The 12,721-nt window shown below is 41.2% G+C and overlaps 1 protein-coding gene across 1 annotated transcript in view; it reads left to right on the top strand.

The window, feature by feature from the left end:
* The window catches only part of ARHGAP32 (Rho GTPase activating protein 32), a 385,046-nt gene that overhangs the window by 11,075 nt on the left and 361,250 nt on the right, over window positions 1-12,721 (top strand). The window contains exon 2 of the mRNA XM_006901383.1: window positions 12,094-12,202. Within this exon, the coding sequence (XP_006901445.1) occupies window positions 12,094-12,202 (109 nt within the window). The remainder of the gene's footprint in view (window positions 1-12,093; window positions 12,203-12,721) is intronic.

Genomic DNA, 12,721 nt, shown 5'->3' with positions numbered 1-12,721 from the left:
GGGGTAATCGGGATGGGTGTGTCAGAGGCAATGAGATTGGCACAGGATAGAGCAGGTTTTAGGGCTGTTGTACATAGGGTCGCTATGAGTCACAAGCGACTCGACAGCACCTAACAACAACAAATATGATTATCTGATTCAAAGTGGTTATAGCTTGCCCATTGCATCTCACTAATGCCTAGTTTGTCGATATTCATGCATTCTGTCTTATTTTTAACAATTGCCAGTTTTCCAACGTTCAAGCTATGCACATGCCATGTACCAGTTGTTAAACAGAGTTTGTTAATGATTTTCCTCATTTCAACTGACTTCCAATCTGGCGTCTCTCAGTAAACTATTATAACTGTCTTCTATTATTTAGTGTTCATAGGGTTTTCAAAAGCCTTTTATTTATTTGGAAAGGAAAAGGTCATTACAAAAACAGAGGAGAAAGAAAAAATTGAAATGGATGTTAAAAGAGACTATTAACAATTTTGCTGGCGCATCTAGAAGCCAAATCTAAAGGAAAACATGTTGAAGTGAAAGAACTGAACAGATGATTTTAAAGGGTGGCTCGGGAGGACAAAAGAAAGTAATGGAATGTGTAGAGAGCTGTAATTGGAGAATATAAAGGAAGGACTCTTTCTGCATTTCTCAAACTTAAAGAACTGAAGAACAGACTGAAGCCTTGTGTCACATTATTGAAAGATGCTATGGGCAATATATTGAAAGACCCAGAAAGCATCAAAAGAAGATGGAGGGAATAAACAGAGTCATTGTACCAGCAAGAGTTGACTGACATTGAAAAATTTCAGGAAGCACCATATGAATGGGAGCCAACGGTAATGAAAGAGGAAGTGGAAGCTTCATTGAAGGCACTGGCAAAAAATAAGGCCCCAGGAATCGATAGGGTACTAACTGATGTGTTTCAGTTAAGAGATGTAGCCTTGCACTCACCAGTCTATTCCAGGAAATTTGGAGGACAGTTTTGGAAGAGATTCATATATGTTCCCATTCCGAAGAAAGTCGATCCAACCAAATGTGGAAGTTATTGAACAGTATCATTGATATCACATGCTAGCAAAATACTACTGAAGATCATTCAAAAGCAGCTGGACAAAGATAGGGAATTGCCAGAAGTTCAAATGGGATTTAGAAGAGGCTGTGGCACCAGGGATATCATTGGTGATGTTACATGGATCCTGGCTGAAAGTAAGGAATACTAGAAGAATGCTTATTTGTGCTTTATTGATTATACAAAGGTGTTGACTGTGTGGATCATGACAAGTTGAGAAGAATGGGAATCCCAGAGCACTTGATAGTGCTCACGCCGAACCTATACCTGGATCAGGAAGCTGTTTTGCAAATGGAGCAGGGGAGCACTACATGGCTTGGAATTGGCAAGGGAGTGCATCACGGATGTATTCTCTGTCCATACATGTTCAATCTATATGTTGAATTATTGGAAAAGCTGGGCTCTGTGAAGAGGAATGTGGCATCGGGATTGAAGGTAGTCTCATCAATAACCTGCATTATACAGATTATACAACCTTACTTGATGAAAGTGAGGAGGACTTGAAATACTTGTTGCAGATAATCAAGGAATGCAGACTTCAGTATGGATTGTGTTTCAAAATCAAGGAAACAAAGATTCTTACCACTGGACCAATAGGCAGTATCATGATGGATGGGGAAGAGATTGAAACTGTCAACAGCTTTATCTTGCTTGGTTCCATGATTAAACACCCTTGGTACCTGCAGTCAGGAAACAAAGAGATGCCTTGCACTGGGAAAATCTGCAGTTTGGGACCGTTCCAAATTATTGATGAGTAGTGATGTCAGTTTGAAGACTAAGGTGCATCTGATTTAGGCCATAGTCTTTCTGACTACTAGTGATGCATCTGAGACCAGGACAGTGAATAAGGATGACAAAAAAAGAATTGATGCCTTGAGCTGTGGTGTTGGAGGAGAGTGCTGTACGTCCCATGGACCATGAAGAGAACGAACAGATATGTCCTGGAGAGGATGCAGCCCGAGTGCTCTTTGGAGGCAAGAATGATGAAGCTTCGCCTCACATACTTTAGACATATTGCTAGGAGGTGCTATTCCTTGGAGAGGGCCATGATATTGGAAAGGGTAGAGGGTTGGCAAAGGAAAGGAAGACCTTCAACTCGATGGATTGACACAGTGACTGCTCCAGTGGGCTCTTGTGTGTCAGGAAACATGAAGATGGTGCAGGACAGGGCTGGGTTCAGATCTTTTGTTCATAGGGTCCCTGTCAAGTTTTACTTGACTCGATGGCACCTAACACCACTACTACCAACAACAAAGTAGTTATTAGACTAGAATGCTTAGAGATCCTTTTTATATGCAATGGAGTCAGAATTGACTCATATTTAACCCTCTGGGGGGGTTCTAAGACAGTAATATTATGAGAGAAGATTCCTTCTCTCTCTCAGAGCAGTTGGTGGATTCAAACCACATACCTTAGGGTTAACAGTACAACTCTTTACCAGACCTCCCTGTTAACGATCCTTGTTGTTGTTTTATGCTGTTGAGTTGCGACTCATAGGGACAATAGCTCTGAACTCTGCTCTATCCTGAGCCAATTTCACTGTCTCTGTCATACCTACCTCCATTACTGTGTGCGTTCATTTCATCTACGATTTCCTCTGCGCTGTCCCTCTACCTTTCCAAGCATGATGTTCTTCTATAGGTACTGATCTCTCCTAACCACATTCCCAAAGTATGTGAGACAGAGCTCCAATGAGCAGTGGACTCTTTCCTGGACAGATCAGTTTGTATCATGACAGTCCATGGTATGTTCGGTACTCTTTAGCACTACAAGTCAAAGGCATTGATTTTTCTTTTGCCATTTTTATTCATTGTACAGCTCTCTGATGCTCAGCAAGTAATGTCAAAGACCATGGCTTGGATCAGGTGCATCTTAGTGTCTAGACTGAAATAGTTGCTTCTCGGTACTCTGGAGAGATCCCTGACAGCAGACTTCTCTAATGTAATTTGTCTTTTGATTTCCTGGCTACTGATACCAAGAGTATTGAATGTAGAGCTAGGCAAACGGAAGCTCTTAACAATCTCAGTCTCTTACACCATCTATCATGATGGTGCCAATTGGCCCTGTGATGAGAATTCTTGTTTTCTTGATGTTCAGCTTCAATCCATACTTCAGGCTGCAGTCGTTAACCTTTTGCAACAACCACTTCAGGTCCTCCTCAATTTCAGCAAGCAGGGTTGTGTCATCTGCATAACGCAGATTGTTGGTGAGTCTTCCTCCAATCTTGATATCACATTTCACCTCACAAAGTCCAGTCTCCAAAATGACCTGTTCTGCATACAGACTGAATAGATTAGGAGATAGGATACATTTCTGATGTATACCTTTTTTATTTTGAACAATACAATGTTTCCTTGCTCTGTTCTGACAACTGCTTCCTGGTTGAAATTGGGTTTCATATAAGCATAATCCACAATTCTGAGATTGCCATTCTTCTCAGTCAGCCGGTTTGTTGTGTTCCACACAGTCCAATAACTTTGTGTTGTCAGTGAAACACAGGTAGACGTTCCTCTGGTACTCTTGGCTTTCAGCCAATATCCATATGCCATTGTTTATAATGTCCATAGTGCCATGGTCTCTTCTAAATCTTTCTTGCGTATCTGGTACTTCTTTGTTGATGTACTGTTACAATTGTTTTTGGAAAATCTTCAGTAGCTTCTTACTTGCATGTGATAATTGTTTTATTATTTCCACACTCTGTTGGATCACCTTTTCTTGGAATGAGAATAAATAAGGATCATTTGAGGCAGTTGACCAGGTGGTAGTCCTCCAGATTTCTTGGCATAACCTATTGAGTGTGTCTAGGGCTGCATCGTTTGTTAATATATGTTAATTAGTATTCTATCATTTCCTTCAGAGCAGCTTGAACTTCCTCCTTCATCACCATAGGCTCTTAATTATATGCTGTTTAATGAAATTCTTCTGGGTCAGCCAATTCTTTTTGGGATTTGTATACTCCTTCCATCTTCTTTTAATGCTTCCTGGATCATTCAGCATTCTGTCCATAGCATCCTTCAGCATTACAACTTGAGGCTTGAAATTGTTCTTCAGTTCCTTAAGAAATTTCAGTTCCTAAGCTTTAAGACATATTGAGTGAGTTTGGCCCTTTTTGTTCTCTGACAAATGTTCTTTGCACATTTCATTATTAACTCTTTTAAAAAAATGATACTGGTTTGCTTAATAAAGTTTGTATAAATGGGGGTTCATACTATTCTTCATTCACATTGTTTCATACAATCATTCTAATTCATTAGGAGTGTATTTTTAAAATATTCTAGAAAGTTCATTTTTTTACAGATGAAATTTTGGGTGTTTGTAAGTAAAATTTTTATTTTATACTGGTTTACTAACAAAGTGTTTATACATTGTTTTCTTTTTTTATTCTTCTTTTTAAAATAATTTTAATGAACATTTACAGAGTATTTGGATTTCCGTTCATTCTCTACCTGCCCAACCCTCTCCCCCCGCTCCCCAGTTCACTCCTCTCTTTCAGAAGTAAAAGAAAGACTCCTTCCCTGGTACAAAATCCCCCACACCCTTCACACAGCCCCAAGTACATTCCACTATGCAACTTTAATTGTGGATTCTTGTGATAACCATAATACCCTATCATACATTGCTTCTAAATTACTCAGTCCCTCATCTGTTTCAGTGCAGTATACACAGTTTATCCAGTTTTTCTCAGTCTTACCCCCACCCTGATATCAGTCCCATTTTACAGCAGTGGCACCATGCAATATTTGTCCTTTTGCGACTGAGATATTTCACTCAGCATAATGTCCTCCAGGCTCACCCATTTTGAATAATATTGAATGAGTTCCTTGTTTTTCAGTGCAGCATAGTATTCCATTGTGTGAATATACCACAGCTTCTCTATCCATTCGTTTGTTGATGGGCACCTGGGTTGTTTCCAACTCCTTGCTATTGTGAACAGAGCTGCGATAAATATGGGTGTGCATATATCTGCTTGGATGTCAGTTATGGTTTCATTGGGATATATTCCCAGTAGTGGAATTGCTGGGTCAAATGGTATCTCTATTTGGAACTTTTTGAGAAAGCGCCATACTGCCTTCCACAGTGGTTGCACCATTTTACATTCCCACCACCAGTGAATAAGGGTTCCAGTTTCTCCACAACCTCACCAGCATCTGTTGCTTGCTGTTCTGTTAAATTTTGCTATTCCAACTGGGGTGAGGTGATATCTCATAGTTGTTTTGATTTGCATCTCTCTTAGAGCTAGGGATTTTGAACATTTCTTCATGTGCTTGTTGGCCATCTGAATGTCTTCTTTGGTGAAGTGTCTATTCATGTTCTGTGCCCATTTTTCTATTGGATTATTCACCTTTATCTTGTTGTGGTGCTCAAGTATTTTATAAATTCTAGATATAAGTCCCTTATCTGACATGTCATTACCAAACACTTTTTCCCAGTCTGTGGCTTCCCTTTTTATGCTGTTGGAGAAGTTTTTGGATGTGCATAGGGATTTGATTCTTAGAAGGTCCCATTCATCTATTTTATCTTCTCCTGGTTGTAGATTGTTCAGGATACTGGGAAGACTGTTTATGTTGTGGATTAGGACTACTAGAGTTCTTCCAATATTTTCTTTAATGAAGTTTGTAGTCCTTGGTTTAGTCCTAGGTCCATGTGTAGTAGGAGGACATCTCTGTGTCTCTCCTGCAATGCCAGTCTTGTATTTAGAAACTCTCTTAGGTTCTGCTTTTCTGGGAGTATCTTGATGTGTCCTTCATATTCAATGGATAATTTTGCTGGGTACAGTATTCTTGTTTGACACTTGTGTTCTTTGAGTGTTTGATACAGTCCTTCCACTCTCTTCTTGCTTGCATCGTTTTTGCTGAGAAATCTGCAGTTTATCTTATCTTTTCTCCCTTATAGGTTACTTTTTGTTTCTCCCTTGCTGCTTTCAGGATTCTCTCCTTATCTTTGGTTCTGGCAAATTTAACTATGATATGCTTTGAGTTTTTTGTTTTGGGGTCTAATCTATATGGTGTTTGCTGAGCTTTCTGAATACATATTCTCTCTTTCTTCATTCTTTGTGGGAAGTTTTTGTCTAGTAATTCTTCCACAACTTTTTCAGTGCCTTTACTTGCTCCTTCCTCTTCTGGGATTCCAATGATGTGCATGTTATTTCTCTTGATGGTGTCCCACATTATTCTTAGGTTTTCTTCTTTTTCCTTCTTTTTTTGAGTCTGCTTTTTGCTCTAGCAGATCAGTGTTGAAAATTCTTTATTTTCATTGGTTCTGTGTTCCATCTCGTCAACTCTTTTCATGTGTCCCTCCATAATTTTGACAGCCTCTGAAACATTGGACCTTTTATTTTGAATAGTGGATTCTTCTTTTTCTAATGCCCCTTTTGTTTTTTTCTGCAATATTCTGCATTGTTTATTTGAGCTTTTCCTGGTTTTTGCTTGTAATATCCTGTAATTCATCAAGTTTGTCTTTCATCCATTGGATACATTTACGCACTCCTTTTAAATTCTGTGTAAGAATGTTCCATCAGACTTTCCTGCTTCAGGAAATGCACTGATACTCTGTCACCCTTTGGGGGTGACATCTTGCTTTGCTCTTGTGTATTGTGTGTGATAGCTTGCTTTCTTCTAGATATTGATATGTTCTTTATGTGAAGACAATGGTCTAGAAATCAGTTGGGCAGCTATCCCACTTGTGTGTTTCTCTGAACTTCTGACTTCAGAGAAATGTCAGTTCAGAGCCTGTGCGGGCGATCTCTTGTTGGTAAGACAGGTCAGGGCGGTCCCGATTAAAGGCAAGTTAATTGCCCAGACGTGTAGGCACCAGTGTGGAGCTAAATGGGGTGAGGTAGGCACAGGGTTGGAGTGATTGCAAGAGTAGGTCAAACACTTGGGGGACCTTGCTGAAACCTCTGCTGAGTATGCTCATGATTGGGGTCCCTACTCTAATTCTCACTGTCTGATTCCTAGTCATTGATTTTCTCAGTGTTCCCTGCCACATGGTCCTTACACAGGTGACCTCACACAACAGCCCTGCTCCAGCAGGGTCCTGGATCCAACAGGACCCAAAAAATCAAGTTTAAATTCCCACTGACCCACTAGCCTCTGGCTGGTCTGCAGAGTCCATAAAACCAGCCATTGGCTCGCTTGTTTCTGGGCAGTTGGTGTGGCCCAAGAGAGCTTGGCCAAATTCCCTACCAGTGGGCACAGCCTTGCATGCTCTCCGAGGTAATCAGTGCCCCAGAAAACCCAGTCAGGATCCTCCCGGCCTTTTTTCTGCCAGATTAGTTCCAGAGTCACTAGGCTGGTAACTCTGGGTGATGGCTGGATCCGAGGCAGTGCCCTGGGGTCACAGGGCTGCGGTTGGAGCTGAGGTGCATGGTTGTGGAGCTGTAAGGGGGCGGGGGAAGGGGCAAGAACCAAGGGGTTGTCGGGGGTGGGCACTACGACCAGGAGGCGGGGGCGGGGCTTAGGCACTGCTGGGGGTTTATGCAGCAGCACCCTGCGTGGTGGGGTCTTGTAGGCTCGGGCTGCAGGGGGTTAACACAGTGGTGGGTAGTTGTCGCTCCTGTGGGGTCACATGGTTGGTGGTGATCGCTGGGGTTCTGTGGTGGCTGGCAAACTGTTGCTCCTCCAGGGTCTCTTAGAAGCTGGGAGCCTTAGGTTGCTCCCTCCGGAGTTGCAGGGTGGCAGGCTATTGCTCCCTACTTGCCCCTGGTGGGTGGGTTTCACAGTGGCTTGGCTGGTGTGTTTTGGCTATGACTCAGCTGTCCTGTGTGTGATTCAAATTCCAGAGCTGGGTTCCGGCTGCCGCTGGGTTCTGGCTGCCGCTGGGTTCCGGCTGCCGCTAATTGGCCCAGTGGTGAGAATCTTTTGTGTGTGTGTGATATTGAGCCTCAATCCATACTGAAGCTGCAGTCTCTGACCTTCCTCAGCAAGCAGGGTTGTGTCATCTGCATTAACACAGATTGTTCATAATTCTTCCTCCAATCCTGATGCCACATTTCTCCTCATAGAGCCCAGGCTCCCAGATAATCTGTTCTGCATATAGATTGAAAAGTTATGGAGATAAGACACATCCCTGACATACACCCCTCTCAGTTTTGAACCATGCAGTGTTTCCTTCCTCTGTTCTGACGATGGCCTCCTGGTCCAAGTATAGGTTTTGCATTAGCATGATCAAGTGTTCTGGGATTTCCATTCTTCTCATAGTTAGCCACAGTTTGTTGTGATTCCTCTAGTACTCTCTGCTTTCAGCCAAGATCCATCTATCATTAGTTACAAGATCCCTAGTACCATGACCCCTTCCAAACCCAGCCTGCACTTCTGATAGTTCTCTGTTGATGTGCTGTTTCAGTCATTTTTGGATAATCTTCAGCAAAATCTTGCTTGCATGTGATATTAATGATACTGTTCGATAATTTCCACACTCAGTTACATCACTTTTTTTTTTTTTGAATGGGAACAAATAATAAATCTGTTCCAGTCAGTTGGCAAAGTGGTTGTCCTCCAGATTTCTTGGCTTTACTTGCTGAGCGCATCTAGGGGAGCATCTGTTAGTTGAAATATGTCAGTTGGTATACCATCAATTCCTGGGGCCTTATTTTTTGCCTGTTCTTTCAAAGAAGTTTGAACTTCTTCCTTCATCACCACTGGCTCCTGCTCCTATGTTCTTTCATGAAATTCTTCTGTCTGCCAATTTTTTGAGCTTTGTGTTTTTAATCCATTCTGCTGCTTTCCCCTTCTATTAATTGGTGCATTTAAGCCAATCACATGAAGTGTGATAATATTTTTATATGTTGTTGTTAGGTGCCGTCGAGTCGCTTGTGACTCATAGTGACCCTATGTACAACAGCCCTAAACCCTGCTCTATCCTGTGCCAGTTGCACTGTCTCTGACACACCCATCCCGATGTTTTATATTATTTAAGATATGAATAAGTACGTTTTATAACTTCTTTTAAACTCTGACCTCCTTGTGTTCTCTCCTCCTTCTGTGCTTTGCCCCATGAATGTCCTTACTTCAGTTCTGCCAGCCCTTGGAGATGTTTGCTTATTAATTGCTAGGACGTTAGGTGCATTACCCTGAGATCTGTTTTTTCATAGGATCAAAAAAGTTTGAATTGGATTATCAAGTTATTTTCTTGTTAGATTGTGAATAAAGCTCTTTATGGTTTTCTCCATTGGTAAACATAATGCAGAAATGTGTCAGTATAATTTTTTTTTGTGTCAGTATAATTTTACAACCTTATCTGATAATCCTAAAATCAAGTCTTATGTCTCTCTTTTGATTTGAATGGTTCCCCACACTTTCATTCATCTGTTCGTATCTAGTTTCAATATATTTTATAATTTTCATTAGATGATAGACAGTGTGGATTAAAAATCTGAAGAAGCCCTTAATAATATTTTCCTCCAAGGAGAAAAGACTCAGTTTTAGACCTTGTTAGATCTTGTCTGTTTTTATTTTTTTATTTATTGCTAAGGGAGGCTTTTTCTGTGTCCCTTTGTGTGACCAGGGCATAGCACATTGTTGCTCCTCTCACCTGCAGTTTCCCCCTGCCTTTCCCTGAGCTTAGTACCAATCCTGTCTCCTCAGCATTGCTGCCATACAGAAGTACCCATGAGGTTTTTTCTCTTTTTAGATTTTTTTCCCCCCTCTTAGTTCTTTTTTGGGGGAGAGATTTTTCTCTTTGCAATCCCATCTGCTCCGACAGCTCAGGCCTCTAATACTTGCTGCATCAGACCAGTTGGAGTACTGTGTTATACATGTGTCATCACTGAGATCTAGAAAATTATTTGTGCAAAATCAAGATTGACTGTGGATTCACGTTACACTTTCCTGTGTTCAGAGATCGCCTACATTGCTTTCTTGTGCTTTCAAAGAATATATATATATATATAAATATATATGTTTTGTGTTCCTTTTATAAATCATTAAATCAAAAATGTAAATTTGATATGTTGTCCTCTTGTTTGGAACTAGAAATCTCATATTTTTCTTCATCAGGAATTCTGTTTCTCGGCACAATTTTGGAAATACTGATACGGAACAAATAATTGCTGCTGTTTATCTGTTTAAAATTTAAAACGTATTGAACAGATAAAACCAGCCCTCCTATAATCATTTTGCCTAGGTCATATAGGTTGTAAACCTCTTAATTCTACTGGAATAAAAGCAGTTTTTAGATGTTGTTGTTTGTTGTTATGTGCTCTCGAGTCGCTTACGACTCATAGCGACCCTATGTACAACAGCCCTAAACTCTGCTCTGTCCTGTGCCAATCGCACTGCCTCTGACACACCCATCCCTATTACCCCAATCACTGAATCAATCCATCTCATAGAGGGTCTTCCCCTCTTGCGCCGTTCCTCCACCCTCCCAAGCATGATGTCCCTCTCCAAGGACCTGTTCCTTCTTGCAACATGCCCAAAGTATGTCAGATGAAGCCCCAGCATCCTTGCCTCCAAGGAGATGCTTGGTTTAATCCTCTCCAGGATGAATCTGTTTGTTTTCTTGGCAGTCCATGGTACATTCAGTACTCTTCTCCAGCACCACAGCTCAAAGGCATCAATTCTCCTTCTGTCCTCCCTAGTCATTTTCCAACTCTCTGATGCATAACAAGTGATTGCAAAGACCATGGCCTGTATCAGGCACACCTTAGTCTCCAGAGAGACACCGTTGCTCTTTAGTACTTTAGAGAGGTCCCTAACAGTAGACTTTGCCATTGCAATATGTCTTTTGATTTCCTGGCTGGTGGTGCCAAGAGTGTTGACTGTGGGGCCGAGCAAACTGAAGCTATTAACAATCTCAATCTCTTCGCCATCCATCCTGATGCTGCCGGTTGATCCAGTATGAGAATCTTTGTCTTCTTGACGTTGAGCCTCAGTCCATACTGAAGGCTGCAGTCCTTGACCCTCTGCAGCAAGTGCATGAGGTGCTCCTCAGTTTCAGGAAGCAGGGCTGTGTCATCTGCATAACACAAGTTGCTAATAGATCTTCTACCAATCTTGATGCCACAATTCTCCTCATAGAGCCCAGCCTCCCGGATAATCTGCTCTGCATACAGGTTGAAAAGGTATGCAGACAGGACACATCCCTGGTGTACACCCTTCCCAATTTTGGACCATGCAGTGTTACCCTGCTCTGTTCTGACTACTGCCTCTTAGTTCAAGTATAGGTTCCGCAGTAGCACAATTAAATGATCTGGGATTCCCATTCTTCTCAGAGTCAGCCACAGTTTGTTATGATCCGCACAAATGCCTTTGCATAACCAGTGAAACACAGATAGACATTCTTCTGGTGTTCCCTGCTTTCAGCTAAGATCCATGTAACATCAGCTACAATATCCCTAGTACCATGACCCCTTTTAAGCCCAGCCTGGATTTCTGGCAATTCTCTGCTGATGTGCTGTTCCAGTTGTTTTTGGATTATCTTCAGTAGAATCTTGCTTGCATGTGAAATAAGTGAGATTGTTCTGTAGTTTCCACATTCAGTTGGGTTGCCCTTCTTTGGAATGGGAACATACACAGATGTCTTCTAGTCAGTTGGCCAAGTAGTTGTTCTCCAGATTTCTTGGCACAACTTGGTGAGCACATCCAGGGCCGCATCTGTTAGCTGACATACTTTAATTGGTATACCATCTATTCCTGGGGCCTTATTTTTTGCTATTTCCTTCAAAGCAGCTTGAACTTCTTCCTTTATCACCATAGGCTCTTGCTCAAATGTTATTTCATTAAATTCTTCTGTATCTTCCAGTTCCCTTTGATACAATGACTCAGTATATTCCTTCCATCTCTTTTAATACTTCCTGGATCATTTAATATTCTGCCTAAAGCATCCTTGATTATAGCAACTCTAGGTTTTTATATAGATTAGGAATAAACCAAAAGCTCATATTAGAAATGGAGAAACTTTACTAGCTATTTAAGTCCTTATGACTCATCTTTAAATTGGGGAATTTTTTTCTCATCTCTATAAAGTGTGGTTGTTGGAAAACTTTCATAGAAAGTTCATTGAAGTTCTTATCACAGGCTTTATGTTTTGTTCTCTAGGAAGATGAAGTCCTCAGTACACTCGGAAGAAGATGATTTTGTTCCAGAACTTCATAGAGACGTTCATCCTCGAGAGCGGCCTGACTGGGAAGAAACACTCAGTGCAATGGTAAATGAATTATACTCATACCCATGCCCTACCCCCCTGTTTTCCTTAATGAAAAAGAACTCAGGAAGCATTATAAGAAAATTATTTTTGTGTTGTTACTTTGTTCATTTATTCAGGAAATATTTATTAATAACTGGACAGTCTCCTCCCATTCGATTCACTGCTTTTGAAAACCCACTGGAGGGTCAGCTACAGGTTGGTTCCCACTTGATGGTACTCAACAAACAACAAGCAACTCTATTCTAACCTTTATGGAGACAGTTATAATCCTATAACCTAAGCATTGTTCTAGATTATATTGATATTGTTTACCATTAACTTTGAACTGGCCCATAGCTGACTCTCCAGTAGGTTCTTAGAGGCAGTAAATTGCACGGGAGGATAAATACCCGTATTTCTCCCATGGATCAGCTGACAGATTCAGACTGTATACAGAGAAATTCCTTACCATTAGGCCACCAGAGCTCCCTGGACTATATTTATACATATATATGTGTGTGTGTGTGTGTGTGTGTGTGT

This window comes from Elephantulus edwardii, unplaced genomic scaffold (assembly GCF_000299155.1).
Source record: "Elephantulus edwardii isolate Elephantulus edwardi_28Jun2011 unplaced genomic scaffold, EleEdw1.0 scaffold00323, whole genome shotgun sequence".
NCBI lineage: Eukaryota > Metazoa > Chordata > Mammalia > Macroscelidea > Macroscelididae > Elephantulus > Elephantulus edwardii.
The sequence above is the reverse complement of the archived record's forward strand: the minus strand, read 5'-3'. Positions and strand labels throughout refer to the sequence as shown.